Source organism: Triticum urartu, chromosome 1 (genome assembly GCF_003073215.2).
Source record: "Triticum urartu cultivar G1812 chromosome 1, Tu2.1, whole genome shotgun sequence".
NCBI lineage: Eukaryota > Viridiplantae > Streptophyta > Magnoliopsida > Poales > Poaceae > Triticum > Triticum urartu.
In genome coordinates, this window is record NC_053022.1 from 31,170,407 (window position 1) to 31,184,171 (window position 13,765).

Below are 13,765 nucleotides of genomic sequence, written 5' to 3' on the forward strand. Positions count from 1 at the left end.
CGTCCCTTTTTGCGTAGCACTACTTTAGCATCCTATCTACTCCCACCGGGATAACCCTCATAAGAAGGTAGGGTCATGCACAATGCAAGTATCAACGAGGAAGTAATGGTGGCAAACCACCCCATGTGGTCACCACGGTATCATGACTTCGATGCAAGCAATAAAAGTGCTATATGACATGCATAAAAAGGGTTTCATAGACATGGTCAAAGGGCTGCTTGCCTGGCTCAACAAAGTCTTCTGGGTCTTCAAAGTCTTCTGGTCCAACTCCTTCGTCAGCAACGCAATCTATCATCGCAAAATAATAACGAGAAAAATAAGGCAATAATAAAACAGAAAAACCAAAGTGCTCAGAAAAATGTCAGCTCATTTTTGTTAAATACTATGGCGAAAACTAAGAAGGGCAAAATTCCTAGTTTTGGATTTGGAGTCATGGAAACAGTGCTAGGAATTTTAAATGACAGGCATAAATGCTCAAATTCAAATTTAAATTTGAACAGTGAAGAAAAGTTGGTTTGATAAGAATGAAAACTGCACCAATAAATAGGTGGAATTATTACAAGAATTTAGGAGTTGGAATTATTGCATTTGGATTATTATTTAATCCTGTGGATTTTTTGGAAAAGTTACAGAAAAAGAAAAGGAAAAAGGCCACTGTGCAACTGGGCCTATTCGGCCACAGTGCAGCAGGCCCAGGGGGAATCCAGCCGGTGTAAGGCTGCCACGTCGAAGGCGTATTTGGGAAATACGCCTCCAGCCGACGTAGCGAACCGGTGCGCGCGCGTGTGTTTTAAACCAGATGTGTGGGACCCACACGTCAGGACGTGAGGCTGACGGAATGGACCCACGGCCGTCGTCGTCAACCTTGGGTCAGAGAGGGCGGCGAGCTCGCCGGCGCCGCTGTGGTCGACGGCGAGGCGATCTGAGGGCACCGACGTGCTCAGGACAAAGTCGCCGTTCGGGTGGAGGTGGAGTTGGTCGCCGGGGTGCAGGGGTTCGCCGGCGACGAGGAAGCCGGCGGCGGAGCTTCGGGAGGTGCTTGCCCCAGTCGATTCCGGCTGCAATAGAGAGGGGGAACAGAGGGGAAATGATCAGGGAGGTGCGGAGGTTCAAGATCGAGGAAGAGGAGCAGCGGAGAGGGCTTGTACCCTTAGATCGACGGCGACCCGAGGCGGCGGAGCTCGAGCTCGGGCTCGTCTGGAGAGGAGTGAGTGGTGTAGGAGGGTGATTAGGGGAGTGAGAGAGCGAGTGGTGAGGAGAGAAGGGCTCGGGGAGGTCCTTAAATAGGCGAACGGCGAGGTGCCGTGGAACCGTGCGCCGGCGGGCTCCTGCTTGTTGCCACAGGGCTCGGGAGGAGCTGGCGCCATGTCTGGGGTGTTGCTGGGCATGGACATCGCCGAGGGAAGCTAAGGGAGAAAGCAGGGTAAGGCTAGGGATGCCGCGCGTGTGAGGCCGCTCATTGGAGCTCTCGGGCGGCCGGTGCGCGTGCGAGGAGGGTAATAGGAGGGAGAAGGAGGAGGGGGTCGACCAGCTGCCGTGTTGCAGACGTCAAGGCGTCTCGTCGGCCGCGCTGGGGAGGCCCAAGGTGGCCGGGGGCGGTTGGAAGGGGGCGGCTACATTGCGGGAGCGCACTGTAGTGCGCTCCAGAGCACCCAAATGGCCAGCATGGCCATTTTCTATGCAGTGTGGACACGACCACAGGTGTCTGGTGGCTCTAGGGGGGAGTAAAGAATGGGGGAGGGGCGTTGGATGCCCTGGGTGGCCACTGGGGTGAGGAGGGAGGTGAGTAAGGAGAAGAATGCTGCTGTCCAGAAGGGTAAATGGGGATGTTTCACTCTTCAATCATTGAGCTGAGGCCAGGGAAGAGTTACTGGAGGTAGGAGAGGACTAGGAGGAGCTGTGGTAAAAAGTTGAGCTCAAGGAGAATAGTGTTAGTGGTCAAAATGGTGATTTTTGAAAAGTGGTAGAAGGTGTTTGATAATGGTTTGGGCAAGCAAAATATTTCCAATTGCCATGAGACTCCACAGGGTGTAATAACACATATAATTAGGGCCTTCCACCAATTTGGAGCTTATTTGGGCAAAGTTGCCAATGCAACTTTTGTAAACCCTAGAAATTAGCAGAAATGAACTTGTGTAGATCTAGTTGAGCAAATCACTTCTCCTTGATGCACCACTTGGTGTAGTGGCCTCATTTGGTCATGTGAACATGCTCACAAAAGTTGGGGTCAAGGAGAGAAAGTTGGTAGTACAAAATTGTTCAAATTTGATTCTGGTCAGAGAGAGTTTTGGGGAAGTTTGGTGAACCAAAATGACCTTGATTGACATAAGGCTTTGCAAGGTGATCACAATATGCATTTGTGACTTGCTGGATTTTCCTTGGATTTTTGTGGAAATATTTCCTATAGAAATATTTCAAATCCTTGAAATGGGTAGAAATGGTTTTGGAAGGTTTTGTCCAATATTTTTAACATGACCATGTGTTGAAACTCTTATATATGGAAGATATATGTCCACTTGGTTTCCCTGATTTTTGTCAAATATTTTTGAAATAATAAAATATTTTTTTCCTATTAAAGACCATTTCTGGTCTTAAGAAAAAGCTTTTAAATAAAATAGGAAAATAACTCTTAAAATTAAATTTTTGTGGTTTATGGGAATCCTATATCTAATAGGTTTCAAATATACTCTTTGAAATATTTTTCATACCCAAAATCAAGTACTTGTAGTGCAAACCTCAATTCAGGGGTTTTTGGAAAACTAATTTTTGAAAATACTATTTGGCAAAATTATTTTTGTAAGAAAATACTATATTGCACTATACACATGGCATGATCATTGGGCAGAAGTTTGGGGCAAGGAAGTACAGAAGGTGGAGTAGTTCACTTTAAAGAGCACTTGAAAATCACAGAGAGAAAACCAACTCCAAAATAAAAAGCCAAATAGTGCAAAAGTTTTTATTGGTCCAAATCTTTATGCTTCATTAATGCAAATGAAATGTTACAAAATGCAGGGTGTGACAGCAGCAGCCCGGGATCAGCACAATGCGGAGATCGCAAAGGTGAAAGATTAGATAACTCAGGCTAAAGCGGACCTAGCGGCAGAGAGCGCTAGGATGGCTACTGAACGGGCCGAGTTGGAAGCTCAGGCCTACCGGCTTAGGCTGGATCAGAATGCTTCAGAAGAAGTCATGACAAGAAGATACCGATCGCATCTCCCGCCGAGTTATGAGCCAAGAAATCTCTTCAATACACCAGGAGTAGGAACTAGTAACCAGCCAATATTAAACCGGACGGAGGCGCCAGGAACAGGAGCGCCGGTTCAGCCGCGCACGATGGATCCGCCTCGTCAGAACAACATTGTGCCACAGTATGTTCCAACACCCCCCGGGCATTACTCCAACCCGTTGGACAACATTGTGGCCGCCACTTCACGGTTGGCAGCCCTCCCAACCGACGGCGAATCACCAGTTGCGATTGAGGCACGACGGGCCAGAGATCTCCTTCAAACAGCTCTAAACCAGCAGCAGGCATATTCGCACAGTCGTGAGAGGATTCATTCCACCCCCTGTCGAAGCCGGAGCTATAGCAGGCACGTTGAGGATGAACCGGCCGTGTCAAGCAGTGCACGTCGCCGTAACTTGCCGCGAGGGCACAACCCGGCAGGGGGAGGTGCTAATGCGCAGGATGTGGTGGATCATGGTTGCGCACGTCGAGAGGCCGAGTTAGCAGCTATGCACGGAGCCCGTCAACCTACTCCGGTTCACCCTACCGCTTCAGTAGAGCCAGGTGTGGTATTCAGTTCCTTAGGGGTGCAGTGTCTCACCCCCGCTTTGCGTAATGTGCGACTGCCCAAGGATTTCAAAGGACCTCGTAAGGTACCCAATTACACCGCCGATCTGCAACCAGAGGCATGGTTTGAAAGCTACGAGATGGCAATGGAGATGTTAGATGTGGATGAAGCAGTATGTGCTAAATACTTCACCATGATGTTGGGAGGAACAACTCGTACACTACACCACAACACCACTGTAATGGCATGTAATCTGCCGGGAGAAAGCTCTTAAAACGGCATACTGGCTGCTGGGATGGTAGTTCTCCCAACAGATAGAACCGCCACGAGAACGACTGCCGGGGATTACTTCTTCCGGCAGATAGATATCTCCCGGCAGTTTAATTGCCGTTACGTACGTATTTCCCGGCAGTTAGTTTTCTCCCGGCAGGTTCCTTAGCGCAAAGGGATTTTAGTTATCGGCAATGCAACTGCCGGTAAAAACTTGTTGGCCCGGCAGTTTGTATGCCATCACATTAATAAAATAGAATTTTGGGCAGCATATACCTATAATTTAATAACAATTCACAATGTCTAATTTAATATCCATGCACAATGTTTTAGCAAATCAGGACATCACACAATTTATGCATACACTTCAATCAGAGTTACATTTAGGCCTCATACTTCATTCGATAAACATAGGAAGCAAATATAACGAGTACATATATATATTTCGAGATGGCACATAACCAAATGAAGTTGTGCCACAAAAGGGGTAGTGGCTTAACAGCCACCAAAATGGGCAGAGCTAGTCTCTAGGTTTAACAAACAGTTTCTAGATATGCCGCATAACCAAAATAAAGTTGTGCCACAAAAGGGGAAGTGGCCATACAATGGCTTAACAGCCACCAAAATGGGCAGAGCTAAGTCTCTAGGTTCAACAAACATATTACATTATCATCCCAACACTCACCAACTTGCTGTGTATGTTTGGGAAACCTGCAACAGACCGGAAACTCAAAATGAAGCTCTTGTTTCAGATTTTAAATGAACACATTAAGGATTATGACATAGCAAGGAATAATACATAATTATATCAAACAGGAATTCTTTGACCTGCATATTCAAAATTCTTCCATGGGCAAATATGGCAAAACAGGAACCCGAGTTGAGTTGTAAAAGGAGTATATAATGTGTAGTTTGAATGCCAATTTACATTTCACATGTTTAGGTACTGGATGCAAACTGAATCATATATTCTTCCATGTAAAACACTTAGACTGAACACATGCATGTACATGATGCTACATTCCAAGAGCACAAGCTATGAAGACGTAATAATATATAATAGTCCAGTAAGTAAATAATTATTCTGGACTTTGCAAAGTAGAACGCCACTGGACAATGGACACATGCACTGAAAATAAAGAATGGCCACCAGTACACTTTGTACAGGGAGGTTTGAAAGATCACCATATATGTAGTCTCACCCAAATATTCAAAGGGGCTTAACGCCACTGGACAGGGGAAGCTTGATATTCATATACTACCAAAGTTGTTTTGTTGGCTATCTAATTATGACTCTTGAAATAGATTATTTGTATACAATGGCCTACAACAAAAATGGTTGAACAGGCAAAAAAAATCAAGGTTGTAAGTTCTGATTGTAATGTTTATGTATTTTAACCAGCAAAATTATTATTGTTGTTGTGTGGTGCAAAAGATGTGTATATTTATCTAATGTGCTCAAATGTTGGCATTTTTTGGTAAAAGGAAAAAAGGAGCGACTTTCTCTATCTACAAAGAAAAAGAAAGAAGACTCGCAATTGTAAACAAAAAGTACAGTACTGTAGCTCAACCATAATTTCATATTTATGTCACATATGTGTGTACTGATCACTAAACTCGACAGCTGTGGGCCGTACATTTACATCCTTTGTGAGAAAGCATCGAATGCAGGAAAGTCTATGTCCAAAAGAATAGCTCATGAGAGCTTAGCCTTTCTAGTAACCGAATATGGTAAGAGAAATATGTATATTACCTCCTCAGCTTGCTTATGGTCGCATTGCTGCATTTGCCATTGACTTGTCCACTTCCAACTAAATACATAGAAGCAAAAGAGTATTAAGCAATCAACCATGATAGTCATTGTAAATTTAGCAAAAGAACCCAAGCTTACATGCTTGTAAGGCCATGCGATACATCGCCCTTGAGCTTGCCCCATGGTTTTCATGTCCCCAACACCATGAGGCAGAATAGCATCCCTTTTTATTACATAGTTCACGACAACCTTACAATATTGAGAGCCAAGCTCCTGACCACCTACCTCCTCTCTTCGATCAACTGATAGAATTGTAGCTTTTGCCACGGGGCTATTATGATCCCAGTAAACATTATAAAGTATCACATCCCTTCCTTTCTGAGGAATAATGAAAAAGAAGTTAGATAAGCGGAAGTGATTCTTTTCCATCCTATAGAAACTAGAGGCAAAGTATAAACATAGTAAAATCTGACCTGATGATTTTTCTGCGTGATTGGAACTTCTTTCCGTAGGGATGTTTCCATGTTGGTTCGATGAAGTGTCACATCCTTATCTTGTTGCACTGTTGCCTTCTTCTTTTGGGAAATGGCAGCTGCCCTCTCTTGCAACACCTCATATTGAGCAGGGGGGATTGGACATTGTATTCCTCAGTGAATGGGGATTGGACACTGTAATCCTGAGTGAATGCTGCTACCTTCTTTTGCAACAGTGCCCCTTCTGTCTTCTTTTGCAAAATGGCTGCCTCCTTCTCTCGTCGCACCTCAAAGGTAGGGGTGGCAGATCCTACACTATCTTCTTGTCCATATGCACCTTCATGTCCATATGCATCTGCATCTACCCTCTGGGGGCAGCCATACCGTGGACTGAACTCAACATTTTGTCTAGCTTTTGATTGTAACAACAATCTCTTCATTTGCAGAAATTCATCCTTAAGACTTGTAACTACTGATTGGAAATCATTCTCGAGTTGATCTACACACTTATGTAGAAGCGCATTTTCTTGTCGAGCTTATTTTGCTTCTTCCTCGGCCATTTGAAGCTTCGTTGATTTCAGCTTTCTAGTTCCTAGCATGCCCAAACTTGCAGCACTTGGTCCCAGACCTTTACACCTGACATACCCATTCCTCTCCTTTGTAGTTACATGCGAGAAGAGGCCACCTTGCTGGATGGTTTTTTCCAAAAGTTCTGGACGCTCATTCTCCATATTTTCTATCTTTTTCTACAAGACATAACATATGATTCATTAACACAGTGATAATGTAGCGTTGCTTCAACTAATAACTTCAAAGCAAATAGGTTGCTAAAACTACTTCAAATACTTACAAACATATTTGCTGCAGCCACACTTGAAGGGGCACCGGTCTTCTTGCACTTTTGTGTTTCCATAAACACTTCATGTCTATGAGGGGGATATCCATTCTTCATATGCTGCCATTTATTTTCAAGTATTTAGATCAGAATAATCTAGAAATGATGGAAAAATAATTTGTGCAAGTAAGACTTATATGTACCATTTCATGAGAAACACGAGCATGACTTTTACTGCCTGATGTATGCAATAATTCCATCTCCTTTCGGTTTTGTTTCCCTTGCTGGCTACGCTTCTTCCCTCTTTCACTTTTCCAAAAGGCAACGAGTTCTTCCCAATCTGTTGGGCTAACTCTATTATCAGGGACAACTTGGAGTTCCTCATCGGTCTTGTCATCAAAATACAAAGTCTTCAACTCTGATTTGAAATCCCTCCATTTCTTGGCAGCGCTTCCCATGACCCAATCCTTAAGTTTGTCATCCACAACATAATACATCTGTTTTCAAGCATGTGTAAATGTATCAAGCATGTGTAATTATACAATGTAAGGGCGATGTATTAGATAAAGGGGCACATTATATTATACCTTTAAGGTTTTCCATAATTGAATTTTTTGCTCAACTTCAACCTTTCTCCAATCAGTGTGCCTAAGAGATATTTTACTTTTCGCAAGTGTGGAGATGAAGTTGGAAAACTCCGAGGCATTGTCCCCAACTGGTTGTCCATCTTCATTGTACTGTACACGAATTGGTGGCACTGTCCCAATCTATCATACACATTATGCATTCTAGTGCGCCTTTTGCCCTTCTTCCCTTTTGTTTCTTGACCCAACTCATGGTCTAAACATGGACAATAGTTACTAGGCTATCATACATTTAACTAACAGCCTATATGCACAAATATTAGAGCAACGCACCTTCATCCTCTTGGATGTTGTCACAAGGCATCTCTTCAACATCTCTAGTCGTTTGGGACCTAAGGACTCGAGTTACTTCAACAATAGGCTTTTCTGCAGTGCTCTACAAATAAACAAACAGGATGATGTATAAAGTTGTCATGAACTCAAAGCATGAATCAAAGTGCCTCAAAACTGAAGTAATAGATGCAGCAACTAAACAAAAGCATGATATATCACCTTCTTCCTTTTAGTTTGTCACTGACTAGCTGGGCCTCCATTTTCTTCATTTATATTTGAAAATCTAAAGCGACCAAATCGTTCAAAGTCCTCGCTGTTTCTTTCTCTAATTCTTGCTAGCCTCTCTTCCTCTCGTTCTTGAACATTGTCCTCATCTCTTCCTTTTTCCATTCTTTTTCCTGAAGAGAAAATTAATGACACATTAGATGTCAAGTAGGTAAGCATATAACTGAAAAATGTAAGGAAAAGACACACACTTTGGTTGCTGAATTGCACGAACGAGTGTTCCATCTATATCTGTCCTACTATGAGGTATATTTCTAACATCAACACTGAGATCTACATTGGCATCTAGATCAAGGATTGGTACACTAGGTGCATCATGCTGGTCATAAGCACCATCTTCCGCTTCAAACATATCATAAAGGTCTCGTGGATGTGGAAAACTTCTAACAAAACACCAATCTTTATCAAGATCATCTTGCACATAGTACACTTGAGTTGCTTGAGATGCCAAAATAAAAGGTTCATCAGACTTGAGTAAATGCTTGAAGTTCACACACGTGGCACCCAAATAATCAACTTGAACCCACTTGTCTTGTGCACGGTTGTCAACCCAATCACATTTGAAAAGCACAATACTTCCTTTGTTGTTATAATTTAACTCAAGAATTTCGGTTATCACACCATAATATATTTTATTTGTGACCATAAGATTTTCACTATCTTCACATGAGGGCGACAGAATTTGAGAGACAAGAGCAACCCCACTGCTTTGGGTAGGTCTACCCTCATCATAGGACTTCGTGTGGAAATTGTACCCATCTATGGTATAGCTATTACATTTCCTTGCAGCTGAGAAGGGCCCATTAGCTAAAGTTCGAATCTCTTCAGAAATATCTTCACCATTCGCAACTAGTTGTGCCACATGGGATTTAAACCACTCATGGAATTTCACATGGCGAGTGCGACTAATCTCTAACTTAGTCCCATGGCCAATTGAAGACAAATAGGCATCATACTTGCTGCAGGAGTTAAGTACAAAAGTTCAGCACTATGACAAATATCGTTCATAGGCTCAAATGATAACAATTCTTAGAATAACATACCTCAAGTATGGATCTATGTTATCATAATTAAACAAAACATATCGATGTGCTTGCAGCCATGACTTGTGATCCAAGGTCACTACATGCTTTCCAGCCAAAAATCGACCCTTGTTGGTAAAGAATGGCATAGTAGATACATTGGGCTCAGGGACATCAGTTCTGCATTTTCTATTAAATCTAGTCTCACATCCTTGTAAATAACGGGAACAATATGTAAGGGACTCATCAAACACATAGCCCTCTATAATTGACCCCTCAGGATGGCTCTTGGTACGAACAAACCCCTTTAGCTTCATATTATACCTATATAGTATATACATAACATATATCAGATTATTTTGGAGATGGGAAAGAAACCATATGATACCTAGAAAATAGGTTTAGGGATGACCTCTCTACCGGATACATGCTGCTGTACTTTACTGGGCCCCATAGCCTCACTTGGGTTGGAAGATGAACCATCAAGTGAACCATAAGATCAAAAAATGATGGCAGAAATATGGTCTCAAGAATGCACAAGGTCTCAGCTATTTCTCCCTCTAGCTTCTCCATATCACTTATGGAAATGACAGGAGAATATATTTTCTTGAAGAATCTGCTGACACGAACCAATGCAATGGCGACTTCCTTTGGCGGTGTGTTCCGAACAGCTAGCGGAAGCAATTGCTGCAAAAGAATATGATTGTCGTGGCTCTTCAACCCAGTGATCTTCTTCTGCTTGACAAGGACATTGCGGCGTATATCAGATGCACAACCATCAGGGAACCTAGCTCCCTTCAAAACTTGGCAAAACAATTTCTTATTTTCATTGACCATTGCATAGGGTGCAGCAGGAAAATCAAATTCTTCACCAACTGGGACAGGTTGGAGAGCTTTCCTTATTCCTAGATGCTCTAGATCTTTACGAGAAGCATAATTATCTTTTGATTTCTTATCCATGCCTAAAAGTGTGTTAATTATGTTTTCACATACATTCTTTTCAATATGCATTGCATCAAGATTATGAGGCTGCAGCAAGTCTTTCCAGTATCGCAACCTAAACCATATGGATTTTCTTTTCCGAACTATTGGTGGTTCGCCAACCTTGCGCTTCTTGGTGGTTGTTTTCTCGGAAGGGTTCTTTCCAAAAACAGTCTTTCATATTTTCAGTGAGGGCCAAAGCTTCCTCTCCGGTAAGTGGTACAGGTGCTGCCCCTAACTCCACACCACCATCAAAGGAGTCCTCATCAAATCTGTATTCATGGTTTGGATCAAGAAACCTTCTATGATTCATATAGCAAAATTTCTTGCCTTCCTTCAGCCGAAGAGAGCAAGTCTCTGAGCTGCACAATGGATAACCAAATTCACCCAAGGTTACAATACCAGATAGAGTGCATAAGCCTGGGAGGTTAGATGTAGTTGATAATACAGCAACATGGAGGTTGAAGGGTTTACCGGTCGAGGCATCATAGGTTCTAACACCCTCCTCATATAGCGAGTTCAAATCATCAATAAGTGGTTCAAGGAACACATCAATATCTCTCCCAGGTCACTTTGGACCAGGAATTAGCAGACATTGGATGAAATTTTCTTGCTTCATGCACAACCAAGGAGGAAGATTCAACGGAATTGCTACAACAGGCCAAACACTATATGATAAATTCATTGTCCTAAATGGATTAAAACCATCAGCACATATAAGCAGCCTAATGTTGCGACTATCTTCGGCAAACTTAGGATATTTGGCATCAAAGTCATTCCAAGCAGGTGCATCTGATGTATGCCTTATTAGTCCATCTCTTGTGCGTTCTTCATCATGCCATTTGCAATCTGTTGCACTCTTCGGGGACACGAACGGGCGTTGTAGCCTCTTCTTTATTGGAAAATAACGAAGAACCTTCCTTGGGACCTTGTGTACACGTTTCCCATCAAGTCTGTTCTTTTCAGATTTCCACCGGGAAGTTTTGCATGTAGGACAAATATCTTTATCTGCATGCTCCTTCCAAAACAGAATGCAATCATTCTCACATGCATGAATTTTAATATAACCCAGCTCAAGACATTTTATCATTTTCTTAGCTTCATAAAAGTTTTTGGGTAGCTTTGCTATTGGGAAGGCCTCTTTTAGCAACTCTAGCATCATGTCAAAGCTTTTATCGCTCCAACCTCCAAGAGATTTGGTATGTAGTAACCTAACAATGAAACGTAGTTTTGAAAAGGTTGTGCATCCTGGATAAAGCTCCTCGTTATCATCAGCTATGAATTGTTGAAAAGCATCTGCCTCATGCTTCTTTTTCTTTTCTAGAAGAGGGTCAACGCTCCCAGGCTCTACATCCTCGTGAATTGGATCCTCCCCGCCGTCACTATCACTCAAATCCCCAATTAGGTGTGCCATATCTTGAATCATTTCGAACATCTCATCATAATTATCTAGGTCATTCTCCTCTTGAACATCATTAGGTTGGACCGGATCATGGTCACTATCAGATGCAAGAGATGATGATGCCTCCCCATGATATATCCATCTTTTGTACCCAGTAATAAACCCATGATATAATAAGTGCTCATACACATCACTAGCTTCAAACCAACAACAGTTCAAGCATTTTCTACAAGGACATAATATAGCATTCCCTCTTGCTGAATGAGTAAAAGCAAACTCTATGAATTTCACTACCCCATCAATATATGCTTGTGTGTTTCTAGCTTTATCCATCCAACTCTTGTCCATTCTTGACCAAATTCACTATATTTACCTAACATACGAAATAAAGTATACTTCTATTAATGGGGGAAATCTAGTGACAAAATGCATGCCATTCATATCTAATACAAGCAAGGACAAATACAATACAGACCAAGAATGCAATCTAGCATAATAGAATAAATATTCAATTGAAAGATGTCATTTCAAGAACTGCAAAAACTAAAATAGTAGTAAGAATATTATTATCTATGTGATAAAAACAAAGCACTTGTTGTGTCCACAAATCTGATTTTTTTAAGGAATACACAAATCTGATTTCGTGAAACATAAACAAAGAAGTGTTGTAGAAACAAGGGTTGAGGAGGCATCCATATGATAAAAACAGAGCACTTATTCTGTCCACATGCTACAACTTCGCATCTATATAAAAATAGGCATTCATATGATAAAAACAGAGCACTTGTTCGGTCCACATGCTACAACTTTGAGGCATCAACTAAACACAAAAAGAAGTATTGTAAAAACTATAACTGAGTGCCTAGTACACAAATTAAACTAACCCATCTAACATTTTTGCAAGTTAGCATTGAATCATCTGCCAAGTTCACAGATTGAAATGGTAATAATTGTACAAGTCAGAATTAAATCTCATTTGCAGGTACAGAATTTAAACCAAACCCAGGCAGCAAAGAAATCTCACCAAATGCTCAGAGAGAGGATGTTCAGGAGGCAGCCCTGTCCACAGAGAGGATGTTGATGTTCAGGTGGCAGAACTGCTCGCCGGAGAAGAGGGATGCTCCGCTGCTTGGGGGAACGGAGAGGATGTTGACATGCTAGTGAGCTGCTCACCGGAGAAGAGGGACGCCCGCTGCTTGGAGGATCGGAGAGGACATACAGGAAGCGGCCCCGCTCGGTGCTCGACTCCTCGGTCCGTGGGGGTGCTGCGGCGCTGCTGTGCGGTTGTTGGGGCCAAGGACTGACTCCGTCCGGGTGGACGACAGTCGGTGGCGGTGGGGTGGCTGGAAGAGGCAGCGGGGCTGTGGTGGTGGGGGACGCCGGCGGCGGCGGGGCTGCGGTGGTGGGGGATGCTGGCGCCGATGGGAGGATTTGGGGGCGCCGGTCGGATTTGGGGGCGGCGGCTGCGGTCAGGTAGGGCACGAGGGATTGGGGGTGGCTGCGGTCTGGAGGTAGGGCACGAGAGGTAGTAGTTCTTTTGGGCTTTTTTGTCTCTCGCACGTTTTTCCTCACTTGCGCGCGCTTAGGCCCAAACTGTATTTTATTCTCACGCCAAAAGCGAACCCCAGCAGATAATGGGCCGTAGTAGGCTTCTCCAGGCAGACATGGCGCCCCCAAGTGTCCAGGCAGTTTGTTTGCCTTTGTTCTTCAAGTTCTACCAGCAGTTGCACCGCCGTGAGCTAGTTCTACCGGCAGTTGCAGATGCCCCGGTAGTAAATTTTCCCTTGTTTAGATACTTCTCCCGGCAGTTAACTGCCCTGAAACAAGTGTTGTGGTGTAGTGGTACTTGGTTGAAGAGCTTACCAACTAACTCTGTCGGATCATGGGCCGAATTGAAGCACCGGTTTATCCAGAACTTCAAAGATACTTGTAAGCAGCCCATGTCAATTGTGGATCTGGCCGCTTGTGTCCAAGAGGATGGGGAGTCCACGACCCATTGGGTAAAGCGAGTCTCAGCTATTTTTCATTCATCGGAT

The 13,765-nt window shown here is 43.3% G+C and overlaps 1 protein-coding gene across 3 annotated transcripts; it reads right to left on the reverse strand.

Annotated features, from left to right (window-relative positions):
• Positions 1-4,406: 4,406 nt before the first annotated feature.
• On the reverse strand, positions 4,407-13,231 carry LOC125544641. Of its 3 annotated transcripts, none has more exons than XR_007299594.1 (10): positions 12,754-13,212; positions 8,259-8,437; positions 8,040-8,142; positions 7,710-7,962; positions 7,326-7,619; positions 7,138-7,242; positions 6,288-7,033; positions 5,953-6,192; positions 5,815-5,872; positions 4,407-4,772 (listed from the first exon to the last, which is right to left on the reverse strand). XR_007299594.1 is itself a non-coding variant. In XM_048708390.1 (10 exons), exons 3-6 carry the CDS (start codon positions 10,355-10,357, stop codon positions 8,410-8,412), a joined length of 1,698 nt encoding a protein of 565 aa, XP_048564347.1. In that variant the 5' UTR covers positions 10,358-10,689; positions 10,802-12,102; positions 12,754-13,231; the 3' UTR covers positions 7,138-7,242; positions 7,326-7,619; positions 7,710-7,962; positions 8,040-8,142; positions 8,259-8,409. The 3 variants fall into 3 exon arrangements, 2 of the variants coding, with proteins under 2 accessions (XP_048564347.1, XP_048564342.1); XM_048708390.1 differs by lacking the exons at positions 4,407-4,772; positions 5,815-5,872; positions 5,953-6,192; positions 6,288-7,033 and adding exons at positions 8,516-9,283; positions 9,368-9,670; positions 9,759-10,689; positions 10,802-12,102 and having other exon boundaries at positions 12,754-13,231; XM_048708385.1 differs by lacking the exons at positions 4,407-4,772; positions 5,815-5,872; positions 5,953-6,192; positions 6,288-7,033 and adding exons at positions 8,516-9,283; positions 9,368-9,670; positions 9,759-12,102 and having other exon boundaries at positions 12,754-13,231.
• Positions 13,232-13,765: the final 534 nt, after the last annotated feature.

What these genes read in the sequence shown, in the direction of transcription:
- LOC125544641 (XM_048708390.1), bottom strand. Translation starts at nt 10,357, where the DNA reads ATGCATATTGAAAAGAATGTATGTGAAAACATAATTAACACACTTTTA. An exon ending in AGCATGTATCCGGTAGAGAG is followed by an intron (nt 9,671 to 9,758) that starts GTCATCCCTAAA and finishes TATACTATATAG; the next exon opens with GTATAATATGAAGCTAAAGG. An exon ending in CGTGCAATTCAGCAACCAAA is followed by an intron (nt 8,438 to 8,515) that starts GTGTGTGTCTTT and finishes TTTTCTCTTCAG; the next exon opens with GAAAAAGAATGGAAAAAGGA.